Raw genomic sequence first — 21,816 nt, forward strand, 5'->3', positions numbered from 1 at the left:
GGCTAGGGCCTTGGATAGGTGGGGAAAGAAAGTTTATACTTCTTCCACTCTTGCTATGAGGGCTTTGAATTGCCAGTTTCACATGTTGAAATACCAGAACTATCTCCTTTCACAATTAAAGTCTAAGGTTGATGCTCTGGCAGTAGGTATTGATTGTAAAGAGTTGCAAGATTTAGTGCACGTTTCTGAACAGGTGGGTAAGCATTCTTTGCAATGTGGTTTTGATGCTGTACAGGCCTCGTCTAGGGTGGCTGCCACTGGGTCAGTTCTTCAGGCACGCCTGGCTAAGGGATCAAAATTTGTCTGAACATGTTAAAACAAGGATTTTAGATGCTCCTTTACAATCTGATGTGTTGTTTGGTCCTCCTGTTGAGGCAGTTTTAAAGAAAATGGAAGACAAGGCCAAGTCTATGCAGACTGTTAAAGATTTTTTGCAGGTCCAGCCTCCAAAGTTTAGTAGAAATTGGCCTACTAAGGGTTGGACGATCCTTCTTATGATTCCCAGTCTAGGGGTAGATCTAGACGTGGTAGGGGCAGAGCTCAGGGCTCTTTCAGGCCTAGAACAGGGAGTTCTCCTGCACAGTCTTCGGGTGAGGGCAGGGGTCAGTCCTTTCGTAAACAGACCCAATGACCTACCTTTTCAGCTGCCAGAGCCTTCTCGTCTGGCAGCACCTTTGGGAGGAAGGTTGGCACTTTTCAAAGAAAATTGGAGTTTAATTACCCAAGACAGATGGGTATTGGATATCATACACCACGGTTACAGGTTTTATTTCCATACCTTACCTCCTTTCAAAGGCATGCCAGACATTCCTCCTCAGCAAAGAATAGAGGCTCACAAGCAAGTTTCTCTGTTACTCCAAATAGGGGCCATACAGCCGGTCCCTATGCCAGAAATGGGCCTAGGATTTTATTCTCGCCTGTTCCTAGTACCAAAGAAGGGGAACACGTGGAGACCAATTTTGGATTTATCTACCCTCAACACTTATCTGGACATTCCCAAGTTCAAAATGTTGACGTTACAGCAGCTTTTACCTCTGCTGGGCAAAGATCATTGGATGGTAACTTTGGATCTCAAGGAGGCTTACCTTCATGTTCCTATCAGACTAAGTTGCAGGAAGTATCTGCGTTTTCAAGCTGGGACTTCTCACTATCAGTTCTCTGCATTGCCCTTTGGCTTATCTACTGCCCAGAGTGTTCACGAAAGTTCTGGCTCCAGTGATAGCTTTCTTCAGGCTAAAAGGAATACAGATTTATCCTTATTTGGACGACTGCCTGATTCTGGCTCAAGGAAGGGAAGAGCTTCTTCATCATTTGGAATATGTGATAGCAGTGCTAAAATGCCTGGGGTATTCTGTGAACGAAATAAAGTCCAGTCTAGTACCCTCTCAGGACATGTGCTTTCTGGGTGTGAGACTGAATACAGCATCCCAGATGGCCTTTTTAACCCCGGACAAACAAAAGAGTCTATCCCTTTACTTTCATCAGCTATCTCATCAGTCCGGGCTGACTGCAAGGACAGTCCTTCAAGCCTTAGGGTTCATGGCATCTTGTATTCTGGTGCTTCCCAATGCCAAACTGCATATGAGGAAGCTGCAATGGTATCTCAATAATGTATGGACACAGCACTGCCAGGATCTAGACACTGTCATTCAAATAATACCTTGCATTCAAAAGGAATTTTTGTGGTGGGCTCAGGAATGTCACCTAAACAAGGGACTCTCTGTGACCCGGCCAGAGGCGAGTCAGATTTTAACGACAGATGCCTCAGACAAAGCTTGGGGAGCTCATCTAAATGGAAAGTGGATACAAGACAAGTGGCCTGCCAGACTACAACATCTACATATCAACCTGAAGGAGATGTTAGCAGTCCAGTTTGCATTAATAGCTTTCAAGGATTTACTTCTTCCAGGGCAGGTGTTGATTCTAACAGACAACACAACTGTCATGTGGTACATCAACAAGCAAGGGGAACGATTCTTATCCTCTATGCAGGCAAGCAATGATTTTGTGGGAGACTGCTCTCAGTTTACAGCTCAATCTTCAGGCAAGGTTTCTGCCAGGAGCACAGAACTCCTTAGCAGATGTGTTGAGCAGACAATTATGGATCCCCACGAGTGGAAATTGGATCCTCATGTATTTCAGAAATTGACAGTGTCATGGGGAACTCCAGACATAGATCTGTTCGCTTCTCCACTAAACCATCAGCTGCCAAAGTTTTGCACAAAAAGGTTTCATCCCACAGCTTGGAAAGTGGACGCTCTTTCTTTCAATTGGAGCAATCTTCATGTGTATGCCTTTCCTCCTCTGCCTCTCCTCCCAAAGGTACTTCTAAAGGTCAGACAGGACAAGCCAAGGATGATTTTAATAGCTCCAGATTGGCCTCGACAGCACTGGTACCCTTTACTGAGAAGTCTGGTACGGAAGCCTCCATGGCCTTTGCCTTCGATTCCACACCTGTTGTCACAGGAGAACAGCCATTTGCTGAATGTCAAACTTCACTCTCTTCACCTAACGGCCTGGCATATTCTGTTTTGAACCATAGAGGGTCTCAACTTCCACAACAAGTTTTGAATGTGATTTTGGAAGCTAGAAGGCCTAGTACAAGGAAAGTGTACGCAGATAAATGGAAGAGATTTTTATTTTGGAGTGCAGCAAAAGATTTTGATGTTTCTGAGCCTAATTTGAGCGTGGCTCTTCAATATCTTACAGAGTTATTGGACAAAGGTTTGTCTTTCTCTTCTATTAAGGTTCATGCTGCAGCAATTTCGGCTCACTATGATTGTGTCCCACCATTGTTTTCTCATCCTTTGTTCAAGCAATTTCTTAGAGGGGCAAAGAATATAAGACCCCCACGAAGAGCTCCTACTCCTGCTTGGGATCTCAATTTTGTGTTGGAGAAACTCACTCTACAACCTTTTGAGCCTGCAGCTACTTCTGAGTTGAAATATTTATCATGGAAGACTGCTTTTTTGTTGGCAATTACCTCTGCAAGAAGGGTTTCTGAATTGCAGGCCCTTATGGCAGTTGAGCCTTTCTTGATTTTTCATAAGGATAGGGTATCATTACGTACTAATCCTTCCTTTATGCCTAAGGTGGTTTCTAGTGTGGCTTTAAACCAAACTATTCATTTGCCTACTTTTTATGCAAATCCCCAAAATAAAGGGGAAAAGATTTTGCACACTTTAGATGTACACAGGCAGTTGCGTTATTATTTGGACAGAACTAAAGGGTTCAGGCAGTCTCAGCAGTTGTTTGTTTCTTTTGCTTTGAGTTCTCAGGGCAAGCCTGTGTCTAAGCAAACTATTTCTAAGTGGATTGGGTTTTGCATTGCTTTCTGTTATTCCCATCATGGCAAGGAAGTTCCAGCTGGGATTAGGCCTCATTCCACTAGGGCTACTGCCACTTCAACAGCTTTTTTGAGGGGAGTGGCAACCAAGGATATTTTGGAGGCAGCTACTTGGAGTTCAGTGCATACTTTCTCTAGGCATTATCACCTGCCTCTTTACTCTAAGTCCAGGGCTGGTTTTGCCACTGCTGTTTTGCAGGGCATGTTGGCAGCTCCTGCTTCCTTGTAGTTAGCCATCCTCCCTTACCTCTGCTTTGGGATTCTACCCAAGTGTAAGGACTGCAGCAATGTGAGATGAAGAACATAGTACAGTTTTGTACCTACCATAAATGTAGATGTTCAAGATCCACATTGCTGCAGTCCAATTACCCTCCCTCCTTCCCCTCTGCAGTTAGAGGTGGTTGTGTGGGTTGGGTTGTACATATTGTGTATATTGTATATTTTGTACATATAGTTAGTGCTAGGGTGGTTGGTTGGTTGTTTGCTGTCTTTTGGTTTTGACCTTTATTTTTAGGGTCTTCTGACATCTGGGGCAAGAAAAGACTGAGGATATGACGTCGGTCATGCGCATTTGTACCCTGACGTCCTGATGTCAGTCAAATGCGCCTTGACCGACGTCAGCCTTATACTTTGATATTCGGGCCGACTGAGGACAGCGGACTACCCAAGTGTAAGGACTGCAGCAATGTGGATCTTCGAACATCTACATTTATGGTAGGTACAAAACTGTACTTTTTAACTGTATGGACCTTTTTCAGCCATGACCAAGGCCAGGGGCAATATTACAAGCTTGTTGATGGATTTCAGTTCATACATGGATTAGCCTCAAGGTACGAGGCAAATGCCGTCGACAGTGACAGAAGCATTGTGTTAAAACTAATTTCCATAGTCTAAACATAAATGGGCTAAGCGGATTTAAATAACATTTTCCCCTTAAAATTTAATGTCTAGTCTGCTGTAACTTCTCTGACTTGGTTTACTTTGCAAAATTTCTATCCGTAATGCTACCTTGTCTCTTTCCACTTAAGTCACAGTGATCAAGACATTGAAGTAGTTTGCGAGAATTGATTGATAGCAGACATGACAGTACCTGTTTATCCAGAGTTGTTGAGCAGATGCAAGGCATAGAGGAGAAAAATGTTACCTCTGTATCTCCTAAAACAAAATGTGGAGACATTTGTGAATAGTAGGAGGGTGCGCCATGGAGGAAGATGAAACTGGTTGGTAAAGAGGTTATAATCTGCTTGTATATAGGATACAATAACTGGACTGAGATTGCTACTTTGCAAGCAACATGGATTGTGATGAGTATGAAAGTGGTTGTACACTCCTGATGCATTGTTATTCCAAGATCATTTGACTGTTTTGCTTTTTTATTCTGATTTGCTACAATTTTATCCCAGTTAGGTGAGACTCCTCACTTCATCCATAAACTAGTGTGACTTTAGATACTTAAGATTTTCTGATTTTGCAGATCATTCCTGATATTTACTTCCTCAAATTTATTTTCTGCTAAATCACTGATAATTTTATCCAGTAGTTTCATACTACCTTTTCAGGAAAAAATGTTGATTCAGAACATTTTGTTCTATTAACCGAGTGATTTAAAGTGATGTTAATGGTGGTGTGGGTTCCCCCTCTTGGTCTCTACAGAAGTTAGCTTCACTGTTCTATGAAGGCTGATAATTAAACCATCAGATGAATTTTTTTTCTGAGTATGTGTGGAAGTAGAATTTTTATTTATTTATTTATTTATTTATTTTTAGGTGTTGCTAAAGTAGAGGATTTCTCTCTCCCAGCATACTTTGATCGTCGGGATTCTCCCCTTCCAGACATAGAGTATGTAAGAAACCTTGACAAGGATCAAAAGGCACTGAAAGAAAAAGAAAAGGGATCATGGGCTACCTTGAACAAGGAAGAAATTCTTTCATGTATGTATGTGCGCATGTATATATATTATAGCATATGTTTGTGAGACGGTGTCCTGTACCTGTGTGAAGAAGGTCATTTTCCCTTGTCTTTAAGAAAATATGTTGGAATATTGATGTTGTTGATCACTTCTGACTGGTAATCATTTAGGGAAAATAGATGTTATGAACATGAAAAAAATGTATAGTTTTTTCCTGTTGCCTGTTTAGACCTTCTCAACTCGTATCCCTTGCCTGTATTTTATGTGCTGTAGGTTTGCGTTGTATTCCCCTTGCATTTTTTTTTTCTATTGAATGTATGTTTAGGAAAATGTTTTCTTGCAGATTTTTGGTACTGTTGTCATTTTTGTTGTGACCAGTGTTGCTGCATCTTTTGCTTGTATTTCTACCCCTTCCACACAGTCTCTGACATGGTGTAAAGGAATCTACGCTCTAAAGGTGCAACAATTAACTTTTTATTATGTTTTGAACTTTCTAAAATACTGATGGCCCACAGCGCCCCAAGTGGGTTTAATTTGCTATACCCCAGAATGGCCTGATGAGGGGCTGACATGCTGTGTGGTTTAGTTTCACAGCTGAGTTATCTTCCTAGAGGTATGGGGACCTGGTGCAATTTGAGTAGATTCACTGATTTCTTTAGTGACTTAAGTTACAGGTTTCCTGCGTTCTCAACTGCACATGGCAGGCATACTATTTTTTCTTGGATGTGTGGATTTTTATTAACGGTCGTTACTTGAGCATTATTTTAAGTTAGTTTATGCTTCAGGTGTTATACCCACTTAGGTAGACACTATATTGGGATTTCTGAGCCCTTTCCCCATTGTATGTGATTTGTAGAGGAATATATGGCAGTTTGGCAGGGGGTTTGGTTTCCATTCAGGCCCCAACCCTTTCTGCAATGCCCTCAGCCTTTGGATACTGTTCCTCTCAAAAGGGTACATTCCCAGAGTGGTTACGTGGCTTTTAACATCTGTGGCAATAAGGACTGAGTTCTTGAATGTTCCTGGATAATTTTACTTCTGCGCTTTTAGTACTGATATAGCAGAGACACACTTTCTAGTCCTCCTGATGAAACATCTTTTGGTAAGAGAGAGACTGACGTCAGGACGGTTTTAATGGCCATAATTGTCAGACACCCCTAAAGATATTTGATACTGCTGCATATGAAACTTCTGCCAACCTCAGTTGTATTCATTTGAAGCTGCATTAGGTACAGCTGCTCAGTTTGTCTGAACTGGTTTGTAACCACCCCCACCAGCTACTAGAAAACGTTAGTGTTCGTTACTTAAAATGGGGGGATATTATAAGACGTGGAAGATGTGATGGACGGAGATATGTAAAACAAAACAATTTGTGCCTTGCATGGCAGTGTGAGGCCTCTGCACTGGACCGGTAATCAAGGAGCCTCAATCCTCACCACTGACAACAGTGAAGAATGTACACACCTGGGAGGATAACCAGTACACACACAGTAAAGTGCAATTTCCCTTAAGAGCACACAGTGACCACAGTCAAGTCTGGAGCTGGGTTCTCCCTCTTTCTCCAGATCCCCAGTAAAGGCGCCCCACTGGCACAGCTATAGAGTTGATTCCTTAGCCAGGGTTCCAGGCCAAGTCCTCCAACACTGTCCAACCAGTGCTTCATGCCCTATATATATATATATATATATATATATATATATATATATATATATATATATATATATACACACACGGGAAAGGCTGGCACAGAGATTTACTAGCTATGCCCCCTTCTGCCCAGACTATAAGGTGGTTTCCATGGCACCAGCCCCTAACAAAGGGTGTCCAATCCTACTGTGTAATGTTACTATTAATCCAAATGGTAGTCTGACCCAACAGCAAGGCTGTTTAGGAGCGGCCTGTACAGTATCACTAAGTAGATATGCAAGTACTCTGAGAACTTAAATATCTCCTAAACAGATCAGACACAATTTGAAAGGTTTAATATATTTAATAAATACTGGGTATTGTCTTGCTCTTTTATTAAGTAATCTGTTACATCAGCGTTGAAAATCACAGGAACTGTATAAAACAACATTGCAGGACAGTCTCAAAGAAAACATGTAAGCTACACTTTATAATATCCCTGAATCTGAGAGTTACAATGCCCTAAAACCGTACTTGCAGCAAGAGAAGTGTAGAAGGTGAGTGGATGTTTCCTGGTCAAATACAAAATGATCTCTCACTCTCACTCTCCGTTCATACATTAATATCAAACATTACTGCTGTTAGCTTGGATGACATCACTTTGTCACCTGACTTTAGTTCCTAAGCTAAACCCCCATTGTCAGAGAGTACAAGCGGTTAGCATCTCCCCTCTCTCAGATCTTTACAGATCCTGGAAGTCATAACACAATAAAAAGTTTCTGCATCTCAAATCTAGTAATTACTTCTCTTTCAAGACAATACAAAAACTTCCTGCTTTAGACATGATCTGCTACTAAACTGAAAGATGCATTTTATGCGGTTATGAAACAAATGTAATTTCAACTATTTTCCCTGAATGTTTTCAAGTTAATCGCTTATGTTTCAGTTTCCATCAATCATATACATCTAAACAGTCAAAGTATTGGAGGTATGTTCCTGTTCTGTTCCAGTAGGGCATGCTGTGGTTACATTTTAGCTCAGTACTTTACACACACTTCTGTATAAATCATATCAGGAATCACAAATGACAGAGAATTATTTACAAAATCCCATATAGTTGGACTGGCAGTGTGACAGGCAGAAAAGGTCATTAAATGTGATTTACGTTTTGTAATTTTGTTGATACTTTTGTTAGGGGAGTGAATGTAGCACATTTTGTTAATAAGCCGGCGTGGCTTAAAATTGAGCCTTTGCAAGAAGGGCATCTTTAAAATGCACTTCTAGACAAACTTTATTACTTGGAAGATTGGAAAAGAGGGGTAGAAGAAGAATGCAAAACCATTCCACTCCTGTTATGAGTGTTGTAGGATTTTTACAACAAAGCAGTGTTTTGTGTTTTTTTTTTTCTTTTACAGGAAATTGTCCCATATAGAACAATGCAAGTAAGAGGGGCTTGACTATCTTAATTAATCTTAGGCGGAATACTCCTATACACTTACATGTATGTATATTTAAATGGGTCACCTTCAGATGGTCGAACTTTTAAAAGCTTGACTTTTTCATATGGCCGAGACCATATGATCAAACTTTTAAATGTTCGGATGGTCTGAATGGGGATCTCCATAGAGCAAGGAACAGGAAGATTTCCCTTTACTGCAATGTAGTGTGATCTTGGAGTCGCTATATTTAAATAGCGGAGGCTGTGGGGGGTACAACGGGTCTTGCCCCTTTGCTAGCACTGTTTAGTTTTTTTTATTTTTTTATTTTCACATTTTCGGACATTCAAATGTTCGATCATATGGTCTCGGCCGTATGAAAGTTGAACATTTGGTTGTTCGATCATGCGAAGTAGACCCATTTTTACATACATTTTTGTATATATAATACACAGATACATGTTTGTGTTTATAGGCATGTGTTACAAAAAGTGGTAGTCGTGTGTGCGCGTGTGTGTGTGCGCGCGCGCATGTCTGCCTGTATGTCTGTGTGTGCGTGCGATATTATATGGATTCGTATCATTTCACTGAGACCAAATCACCTAAAGTTCATTTCACCTAAAACTCATTCACTGACAAGTAGCACTGTTAAGGCCTGCCTGTGCGTGCCTGTGTGTCTCTGTGTGCGTGCGCCTGTGTGTCTGTGTGTGATGATATATGGATTTGTATCATTTCACTGAGACCAAATCACCTAAAGTTCATTTCACCAAAAACTCATTCACTGACAAATAGTACTGTTAAGGCAAGTCAAAGGTATATGTCCTTTTCCCTACTGTAGGGTGATCCTGGTGTTAGTATATATAGTTGGGGGGCTTTCACTGAGACCAAATCACCTAAAGTTCATTTCACCTAAAACTCATTCACTGACAAGTAGTACTGTTAAGGCAAGTCAAAGGTATATGTCCTTTTCCCTACTGTAGGGTGATCCTGGTGTTAGTATATATACCGCCCACATTAGGGGGTGTGGCGGGGCATAGCTTCCCACCTACTTGGGTTTTACCAAATAATGCAAAACAAAACCAGACAGAAAACCAAATTAAGTGGGGGGGCTATGCCCCCCACACCCCCTGACTATATATATTATACCTTTGACTTGCCTTGGAGTTCTACTTGTCAGTGAAATGAAATGAGTTTTAGGTGAAATGAACTTTAGGTGATTTGGTCTAAGTGAAATGGTCTTTCAGTGAAGTGGTAAGAATCCATATACGTGTTTGTGTGTGTGTAAAATATATATAATGTGTGTGTGTATATGTATGTGTATATATATATATATATATATATATATATATATATATATATATATATATATATATATATATATATATATATATATTGCACATATTTCAGTCTTGTGGTTGGGATATGGAGCATACTGTTTTGACAAGTATTTAATGTTGAGATCCCCCCCCCAAAAAAAAAAAAGTGGTTTGTGAAATGTATACCATATTTAAACTTGCTTTCCCCATTAGTATATTGCTTTAGATTTCACAACAGCTATGCTGAAATGAGCACGATGACATCTGATGTGATAAACATATTTTTTCCCCATTAGTGTATCGCATTAAGTTTCAGAATACATTTGCTGAAATGAACAAACCGTCATCTGAGTGGAAGACTGTTGTGGGTGGAATTCTGTTCTTGACTGGATTCACAGGTCTCATTGTTTGGTGGCAAAGGATGTATGGTGAGTAAAATACATTAGGAGCTCTTTTGACTTGTAACTGTTCATTCTGGACTTAGTTTTCTTTAACTTTTGCAGTAAACTGTTTGTGCTGTATGTGTTATGAATAATATTAATATTTTATAAGATAATTTTTTAGCTAGAAATTTGTCTGGATGTGCTCAGTTTTTGTCTATCTTGTCGATCTGAAACCAGAAAGTTAATTTACTATGATTAGAGTTTGTTTTGCTTAATAGCTTACATAATATTTTTAATTTTATGCAAGCGTTGTATCAGTCATTTTGTTTGCCATCTGCGCCAAGTATATGATCACTTAAAATTATGCGTAGTCTAATTTCTGTATTGTATAATCTAAAACTGTTGCCTCCTTGAAGAAAACTTGTATGCATATAATATTGGACTGGGATGCCATTGTACTTTCTTAAAAAGGTACCAGCCAGATTTTTTTTTTTTTTTGTTAACCAAGTGATTTACTGCATTGAGCAGGTTATTTTCAAGCTGAGAGGGAACCTGCTGCATCCATGAGTTGGAAGTCTTTATCACTGGGCCACTGTGCTGCATGGTATACAGTAAAAGCATGGAATGTTTACACAGATCAGCAGGTACTGCTGCCCAAAATGCAGTAATATGTATATATATATATATTTTTTGACAGGGTTAGTACCCCCTACAGGTGAGATCCAAGGTGGTATTTATACTAGGAGAAATTTGGCCAGGACTCGGAATTTCCTCTATTCTTTGCGGCTGTTTTGATGGTGCCGGATTGCTCCTACAGCAATAAGGGGAGATGCTTAAGGGAAGCAGCAGCATGGAGGAGGACAGAAATGCTAAGGAGGGTTTGGATGTGTACCATGAGAATTTGGAAGAAAAATGTGTTCGATATGGAGCATCAGAATGTAAACAAAGATTCCTGTATGGCTATGTTACTTACCTGTACGACTCCAACATTCACTTCCTTTTCCACCGAGACAGCTAACAGAACTGGTGTTTGTAAGGCTGGCATATCTTAAAAATCGAGGATGATCCAAGTAGTTGTTCAGCTGTTTCATGGAGTGAACTAGCAGATGAGTTACCATCCTCAGCACCACTTAAAGTTGAGAAGGAATGGGGTGGTGTGGCAGCAGAGATATCCGCAGTTAAAACTTGTGCAGCAGTGATAGAAAGTAAGAGGAAGAAGCAACAAGTTGAGAAGGTGTCTGGTTTTGTGGCAGTAGATAATGCAGTAACTAAGTAAGAGGAAGTGTATGTGACAGTTCTTGGTTTTAACACTCAAAATTTTTTTTATGCATATTGGGGCAGACATTTTGCGACTTAACATTTGAAGTTCAAGGACCATTGATGAAATTTCTAGAACTGTGTGACAAAAGGGGCATTTACCTTTAGAACAGTTATCTGTTTTCTAGTAGTAACTTGTGTTAAAATGTTACTTTGCAGCTTGGAACTGAACTGGAAGAAGAGGGTGTTAAAATGCATGCAGGGTTTGTGTGAAATATTTAATATTGTGGAAGCTGGAGATGCTTTTTTTTTTTTTTTTATGTGGGAGGACTTTTCTCGTTTAATTGACAAGGTACACTAGCCATTATGGGGGGAAGGGGAAGCAAAAGACTGTGTCCAGGAAAGCAGGATGTGTGCTTTTAAAAAGACATTTGGGTGGATTGTGGAAAAAAGGGAAGAAAACACCCACCAGGAAAACAAAAATCTGAGAGAAGATTAGGTGAAGGAGAAACTGTAGAAGAAAAAACATATGGAGGAGAAAAGTGAGTGTGCGCATACAGGAAGAGCTTAGGAGAAGGGAGTGACACTAATATTTTTGGAGTTCTAGCCAGTGAAGAATCTGATTCTGAGGATAAAGGCTATTTGTACATAAAACCTAGGAAAAATATTCAGTCGGAGAATTCTGAGTGAAAATACAGAATGAAAATTTTAAAAAATTCCCATAAACTTGAAAAGAAGGAAAAGCATCAGTTCTAGAGTACCGGTTAAGTAAATATGAATTGTCTTTAACATTGTAAGAAGGATACAGATACTGGAATGGTGTGTTAAATATGATGTAGAATATTCTGTTAGGGGATGTAAGATTCCTGATGAGTGAAAGACTGCAAACAAATTGTGAAGTAGAAATATAGCTTGGAACTCTTGGAAGTGAAAGCTGTCAGAGTGGCTGTGTTGTGCAAAACTGAAAATACTAGATATAATCTCCCCATCCTTTGGTGTGGATGTGAGGTAGAGAAAATGTTTATGCACTGTAGCATTTATATGCATATGTAACTCAAGGAAAATGAATGTGTTGCATCAAGTATTAGGCTGTATGGTGGTTAACAAAAAAAATTATAATTTGCAGCAAATTGCAGAAGTGACAATGTGGTAAATTGGATTAAGTCAATGAACTTGAAGGGGAACACGTGGATCTTAAATTGGTTTTATATTTTTGGAAGACTTGTGGGTAGCAGATGGTGATACAGTTGTGATGCGTAAACGAAGTATATAAATGTGTTTTTTTATAGAAGGGAAGAGTGAAGAGTAGGGAAGTTTTTAGAAATGTATTTGAGAATCTTTACAGGAGAGTATTATGATACAGTAAAAGATGATGCATATAAAAGAAATTGAGAAAAAAATTAAGGCATTACTGTTTAGGTTGGGCTAATATTTAAAAGGGTGAAGGGGGGAGGTGTCTGCATATTTGGATAAAATAGTTATGGAGGTCATTGGTATAATGATGGGAGAGGTAAAAATAACACCTTGGAAATCCCCCCCACAAAGGTAACCACCATGAAAAACTTCTCCAAAGCTAACTTTGGGCTCCTATAAACAGAGGTGGCTAACTTCACTGCACCCATGCAAATGGAGATCAATTGTATAACCGCCGATCATACACCAATGCACTGTATGAACACTTATACGAATACATGGAATATCGCCATACCCCGTAGAACCAAGACACTGTCCTCCAAAAAAAGGAAGCCAATCTGGTGGTCCCCTGCCATAAATAAACTCTAAAGCAGGAGGATACTGATGCGGAATAAGGTGAAGTCCCAAGACTGGAAAAACTCCCTTTATCAACCTCAACAAAAAGTTGAGATCCCTCATCAAATCCTCTAAAGCTAATTATGAAAACAGAATTACTGCAGATAGTAAAGACAACCACAAGGCCTTCTGTAGTTATGTAAAGAATTTCCACAGTAATACCCAGATTTGCTCTGAGCTACTACACAATGGTACCTCCTATACCGAGCCAACAGATATTACCAGTAATACTGGCCGACAGATTCAGTGCCAACTTTACCCCCCCCCCCCCCCAAGGGACCAGTCACAATACCAGTAGATTGACAGGCACCCAGTATTACTGCTGCACAGGTTAAAACAGCACTGTCCAAGGCCAAGAATACAGCTTCTATGGGACCTGACAGTATCCTGGATGTGTTCTACATTAACTACAGAGTGAACTGGCACCTCACCTGTGTGCTCTGTTCAGTCACAGTTTCACCTCAGGCTCTGTCACTACCGAATGGCGCACTGCTGCAGTCATCCTCTCTCCACAAAGGAGGAGGGACTACAGACCCTGGGAGCTATTGCCCCAGTAGCCTGACTAGTCTGGTATGCAAGGCTATGGAATGCATCCTAATGGACCTAATAAACAAGGATATAGGGAATCTCCAAACTCTAGATCCCACACAATTTGCTTTTGTGAAGGGTAGATCATACCTACTTAATTTGGTCAACTTTTGAGTCGGTGACCAGAACTGTGGATGAAGGCAAGGTGGTTCATGCAGCCTACCTTGATCTGGCCAAGGCCTTTGATACCATTCCCCACTTGGAGTCGTAGAAAAACTCACTAAGCTAGGCATCAACCCCTATATCACTAGGTGGGTTGCAAACTGCCTTTTTTAGGCAAGGCTCAAAGGACAAGACCACCACCATAACAAATCTAAGCATGCAAAATATGAAGGTAGTTCTGCTCAATGCTAGAAGTCTAAACCTCAAAATGCACTCTATCGAGGCACTCCTAAAAATGGAGAACATTGGTATCTGTACAGTAACTGAGATCTGGTTCAAGGCTCCAGAGAGCACCCCTGCAATACCAGGCTACAACTCTTGCCACACTTTTCGGCCACCAAACCAGGACCGAAGTACTAAATGCGGATGAGTGTCCATATTCACCAAGGGTATTCACACCTCCAGACTAGTTGCCCAACACAATGCATCTGAAATTCTACAGGTGCAACTAACACTAGGTAAGACTGCAATCCAAATTGTAGCTTGCTACAGATCCCCCGCCGTGCCCCAAGATTCTCACTACACCTTTCTAAACATACTAGATAATATTAAGATACAACCAAACACCCTAATACTGGGTGATTTCAACTACCCTGTCATTAACTGGGAAAACTACTCTGTTACCAACACTTTTGCCCAACGGTTCTTGGAATTCATAAATTCCAACGCCCTGGGCCCAACTAATCCATAGTCCCACCATGGGGCTCAAATATCCTAGACCTGATCATTACCAACATGGGAGATAGATGCTCCACACCAGTGGTCACCCCCTCTTTGGTCAGGTCTGACCATAAGCTAATCACCCTTGAAGTCCACATACCCCCCCCCCCCCCAGTAGGGAAACCTCCATAAAAAACTTCTCCAAAGCCAACTTCATGCTACTCATGTCAGAAGTGACTAACTTCTTGACACCCATGCAGACAGGAACTGGAAGTTCAACCACTGAATCCTACACTAAGGCACTGTACAAGCACATCCACTCTTGCATGAGTCATGCCATTCCAAACAGAACCAAGACAGTCTCCTCCAAAAAAAGGAACCCAATCTGGTGGTCCCCTGCCGTAAATAAACTATACAACCGAAGGAAGAAACAGTTGCAAAAGAGGAAAATCCCAGGATGCAAAAAACTTCTTTACCAACCTCCAATAAGAAGCTGGGATCCCTCATAAAATCCTCCAAAGCTAGTTATGAAAATAAAATTGCCAAAGATTCCAAGGACAACCACAAGGCATTCTATAGTTATGTCAAGAATCCTAAATGGCAATGCTCAGATCTGCTCTGAGCTACAACAGATTGGCATTAAATATACTGATCCCAAGGATATTGCCAATATCCTGGCAGATCGATTCAGTGCCAACTTCACACCTCTCACCCCAAGTGCCCATTTCAATACCAAAAGCTTGCCAAATGCCGGTACTCATGGCTACACAGGTAAAAATGCACTCTCCAAAGCTAAACATACAGCATCCATAGGACCAGCTGACATCCCGGGCTGTGTAATACAAAATGAACTTGGCACCTCACCCGTCTCATGTTTAATCATAGCCTCACCTCAGGCTTCATGCCCAGTGAGTGGCGCACAGCTACAGTTGTCCCACTCCACAAGGGGGTATCCACTTTGGATCCCGTGAACTATCCTCCCATCAGTGTGACGAGCCTGATCTGCAAAGCCATGGAATGCATTATCATGGAACTTGTAAACAAAGACATTGGCAACCTTTAAACACTGGACCCCACCCAGTTTGCTTTCGTAAAGGAGCGATCTGGTCTCCTGAACCTGATTGACTTCTTTGAGTCAGTCTCCAGAGCCGTGGACGAGGGTAAGGCGGTCCACACAGCCTATCTGGACCTCGCCAAGGCCTTAGACACCATCCCCCACTCTGCAATCATAGATAAACTTACTAAGCTGGGCATTAATCCCTACATCACTCGGGTTGCCATCTGGCTTACTGACAGAACCCACACTGTAAAAGTAGCAGACTCAAAATCCAGCTCCAGACCAGTGATGAGCGGAGTACCTCAGTGTTCAGTCCTGGGGACCCTCTTGTTTGGCATCTACTTCTCTGAAGTACAGGCCAGCACGAAGGGACTCTGGCTAATAAAGTTCGCAGATGACTGCAAACTGGGAGCCATTAGTGAATCCTCAGATGATGTGGATAGTCTACAAAAGGGCCTTACAGAAACATGCTTGGTGCCAGAGCCATGGGCTCAAGCTCAATGTCAAGAAATGTATAGTTATCCCCTTTGGGGAAAAAACATGTACCCGTGAATTACCAGATAAGCGGCAGTACACTAAACACTGAAAGTGTGATAAGGGATTTAGGGACACAGGTGGATAGCAGTCTCACTTTCGATAGCCACAACAGTCAGGAAATCCTGTGTGGCATACCTCATTACTAAGGGCTTTTCATCCCGAAAAAAGGAGGTCATTGTCCCACTGTACTGTTCCCTCATTAGACCTATTATAGAGTACAACACAATTTTATGTACTTCACAAGACATCTGCAACAACTGGAAAGGCCACAGAAATACCTCACTAAAGAGTCGCAGGCCTAAAGCAGATGCCCTAGGCTGACTGTTTAAAAACACTCCAGCTGTACTCTGTTGCTTATCGAACACACAAGGCTATGTCATACCCAGTGCTGTTGAACATGCTACACTTAAAGAAATCCCAATCCCTCAGAGCTACACGCTCCAGGGATCTAAATCTGGTCATTACAATGAACAAAACATGCTGGAAGGGTAGGTTCCTGGCCCAGAGACTCCCCATGCTCTGGAATAGACTGCCCATACATGTCGAGCTGAGTGCCTCTTTGGCCCTCTTCAGAAGGAACCTTGACGACTGGATGGGAGATAGGAAATTCATCCCAGGGATCACGTCAGTCGCCCTGCTAGAGAGGGAAGTAAATATTCTGGGAAGAAATAACCAGGGAATTGATATGGCTAGGCTTGTATAGGCCTTTGGGCCGATAGCCTAGTACCAATCTATGAGGTAGAACCCACAGTGTGAAAGTAGCTGACTCCAAGTGAGGCTGCCGAACAGTCACAAGTGGAGTCCCACAGGGTTCGGTCCTGGGTGCTCTCTGTTGGGTGTCTATTTCTCTGAAGTCCAGGCCACCATGAAGGGACGCTCTGACAAAGTTCACAGACGATTGCAAGTTGGGAGCTGTTATTAACTCCCCCAAGTGATGTTGACATCTTACAGAAAGGCCTCACTGAGACTGACTGGTGTCAGAACCATGGCCTTAAGCTCAATGCCAAAAAAAGTGTCATCATCCCCTTTAGGAAAAACCCGGTTCCCATGAATTACCACATTGATGGTAGTCCACTGAACACAGAAGGCGTTATAAAAGGTGTGGGAACACAGGTTGACACAGTCTCTTTTGACCACCACATTGCCACTGTGGTCAGAAAGTCCTGTGTGCCACATCTCATTACTAAGGGTTTTACATCCAGGAAGAAAGACGTTATTGTCTCCATCTACTCTTCCCTCATTAGGCCAATCAATGCCCCATTTGGCATGTACCTCACTAAACACCTGCAACAACTGGAGAGGTCGCAAAAGTACCTCTCAAAAAGAGGGTCCTAGGCCTTAAAAAAACTCCTCCAACAATTCTCTCTTATCGTCTACTTAGATGCAATCTCTACTTTACCTACTTTACTTACAAAGCCATGTCTGACCCAGCTCTTTTAGAAATGCTACATCTGAAGAAATCCCAATCCCCCCCGGACCACACACTCCAGAGATGTCAACCTCATTGCCACAATCAACAGAACATGCTTGGGTGGACAGGTTCATAACCCAGAGACTGCTCATGCTATGGAATAGACTTCCCATACATGTCAAGCAGAGCACCTCACTGGCCCTGTTCAAGAGAAATCTTGATGAGTGGATGGGAAATAGAAAATTCACCCCAGGGATCACTCCAGTGGCTTTACTTGACAAAAGCACTGGAAACAGGTTGGTTAGCACAATGCTAGGTTAATCCTATGGGCTAGGGTTGTAAAGGCTCCAGAGCCATTAGCCTAGTACACACTTATGAACCTGTAAATGATGAGCATTGTAGTACAGCATGTGGAAAATATGTATAAGCGAGAAGAGGAAAAATGGAAAGTAAAAGAGAAAAAGTTAGACCTGCATCTAGAGCATTTCTCCTCGGGCCTCTGCTGAAAATTGGCTTTGTTCCAAGTCGGACTTTCCCGGTTAACAAATGATAAATTAAAGAAAATCCAGATTGAATTAAGGAAACATTCGAAAAAGAAATTACTTTTACTTTCCTGGGTATTCCATTCAGTTCACTAAATGTTCTGTTATTGGGCCCATGTGATACATTATATGGAATGCAGAAGAAAGTAATGCATTGGCAAACAATCTTTTGCAAATGTATTGAATGGTTTGTTTGAAGTTATGTAGTGGATATTAAAATTTTTATGGAAGAATTAAATAAATTTGAGACTCCTAAATGACACGTTATACATTTTTGAGAGTAATACAAAGGAGGAAGGAAGAATGAAGGCTATGGAAGAAGGGGTATATATGGTATAAAATGGATGTCAAGAATTGTTGGTTGTGAGAGAAATTGTGAATGGTACAAGTAAAAGGCAGGATGTTGAAACTTATGGTAGGTGATATTAGCAAAGCCTTTGATACAATAAAACATGATGCTTTGAGGGATGTTATGCAGGTGTATGGAATGTGTAATTAGTTGGTGTAAAAATTGGAATGAGCTTGAAGAAAGATAAAAATAACAGGATGATGTGGTGAATATTGGGAGGGTATTTTTCAGTGGATGAGGTATATTTCGGAATAAAATTTGGGAAAATTGATGTAGTTGTGAATGCAGTAGGAGGGATTGGTAATAAATGATAGAATGTCCATATAGATTGGCATTCTAGAAAAATATTTATCTGGTGAATTTGGCGTTAATGGAGAAAAACGGCTTGAATGTCATGTGTTTATGCTCCCAAAAATATATGAAAAGGAAACGGAGTGATGTTTATTCACTGGGTTTTAACCCCATAGGAAAGTATTGTATATGAGTAAAGATGAGGGAGGAGTATTACTAAATCCATTTTTTCTTTAAACTTGTATTGAATATTTAAAGTGGGTAAACTAAGAGAAGTTAATTTTTAATATTGAGAAAATGTTTAGAAGTACAAAAAAATCTGGGAGTTGAGAAATGGATATACAAATGAAGATATAATGTATCCAGAAGAAAGAACATGGAAAATTAAAGTTGATGTAGAGAAAGAAAGAAGGATGCAGTATAATGTGGTGGTACAATATTTTGTAAACCCATGGGGGAGAAGACTGAGTAGTGATTTGGTGGTGGTGCTGCGGTAGCATTCTCTCCTCGCAGTAAGATGCTGTCTGGTTCTATTCTCCGCTAGTGTCTTCTGCGTGGAGACATGGGTGAATGGGCGTACCTTCGTTGAAGGTTGTGGGTCAGGGCTGGTAACTTGGCACGTAAAATCAACTACCAATCATTAGTGGACCGGAGTTCCGCTGTGGCGACCCTTAACTGGGAAAAAGCCGAAAGACAAACCAAAGTGGGAAAAATTATGTACTGAGATAGTAGGGTGCAGGATTTCTTATGGGGACAGGTAGTAAATGACCAGTAAAGCTGAGTATACCATATAATTAACAAAGTCTGTATCCAGCTATATTGTGAAAAATCATGTTATGGTTGTGGAAGAAGGAGTTGAAGGTTCATTTATGGAAGAATGACCATGAGATTGTTGTATGTGCTTGTAAATATGTACACTTTGTAAATGTCTTGTGTAGTAAAGTCTGGACTTGGTAAGACTGAAATATAATAAGAGAACACTCTTTTTATATACACAGTTACGTAGATTGCGTGACTCATTTATCCATCAATTAAACAAGTTTTAAAACCCCATTCTCCTTAAATACAATTTCTCCATATCGTTTGATTCAGGAGAAATCCACTGCCATTAACACTTTTTTTTTTTTCTTCTGTGACCTCTAAAAATAATAAATAGAATGAGCTGCTTTTAAAACAGCAAACTTAAAATTGCATCCAGCTGTTTTGCTAGCACACTGCATTCATCTATTTTTGATTACATTTTCATGCTCATAGGTGCTCTTGTATACAGTGTTGGTCTAGATAGTCTACCCATGTATAAATGCACCCTGTATGTCTTCAATTTTCCATTTGAACTTCTCATAAGCAATATTTGATAATAAATTCATCAGTTTATTCTGAATGTGCAAGATTACAATGCTAACCAACCCCCCGCCACCACCTTTGTCATTTGTTATATGTCTAGATTTAGAAATAATTCCCAAGGTAAAGGCTGCTAAAATTACATCTATGAAGTTCATGAACTAATTGGATGTAGATGCTATTAAGAGTATTTTGTACAAGAATGGAAGGTTAACGCTGCTTGTCTACTGCTTATGTGATTGACTCGGGTCCATAGCCCTCCCTCACAAATGCAATCTGAAGGATCTTTTACATTATAAAAATAGGATGGTAGAGATTTGATAAATGCTTGTGGGGCATGTAATTATATTTGTAAATATATTCTTTCCTCACAGGAATATAGAAGAATATTAAGGTAACTGGTGTTTTTATGTGCAAATCTAAAAATATTTGTGGCAGTCTGTACAGTGTGTGTTCTACATTTGGTAGTACATCTGGACCATTGTATAAGAATTTATAAGCATGTACGTGAAATCCGAAATGGAGAGATGAATGAAATATACTAGCAAAACATGCTGGGAGATGCACTGGATGTATTTTATTTTATTTTTTTTTAATTCACATTTTAGAGGCAGTGGGTTAAACTGATGGCGAAGATGCTTCGGGATAATTACTTGATTGGAATGAGTATTATGGCAGGTTATTTTTCTGTTTCTTTTGGATTAAATGATATGGATATTTCTTTACTGTTTAAGGGGTTTAAAGCCTGTATAATTGGATGAATTAATGATGTGTGTAGTCATGCATGTAACTGTATTTAAGGGATACAGTAATTAACTGGAACTTAAGCAGCTGACAAATTGAAGAAATATACTACGATTTTCACGTGTTGCACTTTTTCTTCCCGCAGAAACATACCTTACGATGTTCTTCATCTCACACTGCTGCAGTCCTTACATATGGGTAGTCCGCTGTCCTCGGTCGGCCCGAATATCAAAGTATTAGGCTGACCGTCGGTCAAGGCGCTTAAGACTGACATCAGGACGTCAGGGTACAAATGCGCATGACCGACGTCATATCCTCAGTCTTTTTTGCCGCATGGTCCGATGCAGAAGCAGTGTTGCAAGTGCCGTTCGGCGTTCTGAAATTTTTCGAATTCGGAGTTTCAGACAGAGTCAAAGTTGGCTAAGTACCCCGTTGGGGAATATTTTAGTTTTTTCTTGCCTCAGTGGTTTACCGGATGTCAGAAAAAGTGAATAACTGTATTTCTTGTGGGAAGCAGATACGCATAGGGATTATCATTCTTTGTGTATTTGGGGCCTGAGCACGACGTTGTTGGGTGTCGCTTTTGTGCTAGGTTCAATAAGCGCACTATTAAGCGAAGGTTAGATTGTGCTAGGTTGGTCTTCGGGAAGCGGTGCAATTATAATATGCCGTTGGATTCTCCGGCGCCCGCTTCTTCGAAGAAGCGCAAAGACAAAGCGGCTACACCCAGGCAAGAAGAGTCGTCCGTACCGGACGCCGGTTCTTTAGAGGCGTCAGTGGAACCGGTGGTTCCGACGGAGGCTTCTCTGGAGTCCCAGGGGGAGACTTTGATATTGCAGGATGTGGCCTCTCAGGAGGCAGGCCAGGCTGAAGGGGCTTCTCAGGTTACTGTACTCCCCTCCCTTCCTAGGGTGGTTAGGCCCTCTCCTTCTGTTTCCAAGGCTTCTCCCAGAGGCAGGCCAGGTTTAGCTTCTGTTGGTGTCACTCCTAGTTCAGCAGGGTCTGTGCCCAAGAAGCACATGCTTAAAATGGCAGAAGATTTAATTACTTTG

General features: G+C 41.0%; 1 protein-coding gene across 1 annotated transcript in view; it reads left to right on the forward strand.

Moving 5' to 3' along the window:
- Positions 1 to 21,816, forward strand: part of LOC122810107 — an 82,994-nt gene that overhangs the window by 15,525 nt on the left and 45,653 nt on the right. Inside the window, exons 2-3 of the mRNA XM_044081582.1 lie at positions 5,109 to 5,277; positions 9,930 to 10,061. Of these exons, the coding sequence (XP_043937517.1) occupies positions 5,109 to 5,277; positions 9,930 to 10,061 (301 nt within the window). The remainder of the gene's footprint in view (positions 1 to 5,108; positions 5,278 to 9,929; positions 10,062 to 21,816) is intronic.

This window comes from Protopterus annectens, chromosome 8.part1 (genome assembly GCF_019279795.1).
Source record: "Protopterus annectens isolate FY-2018-M chromosome 8.part1, PAN1.0, whole genome shotgun sequence".
In the NCBI taxonomy this organism is placed as follows: domain Eukaryota; kingdom Metazoa; phylum Chordata; order Ceratodontiformes; family Protopteridae; genus Protopterus; species Protopterus annectens.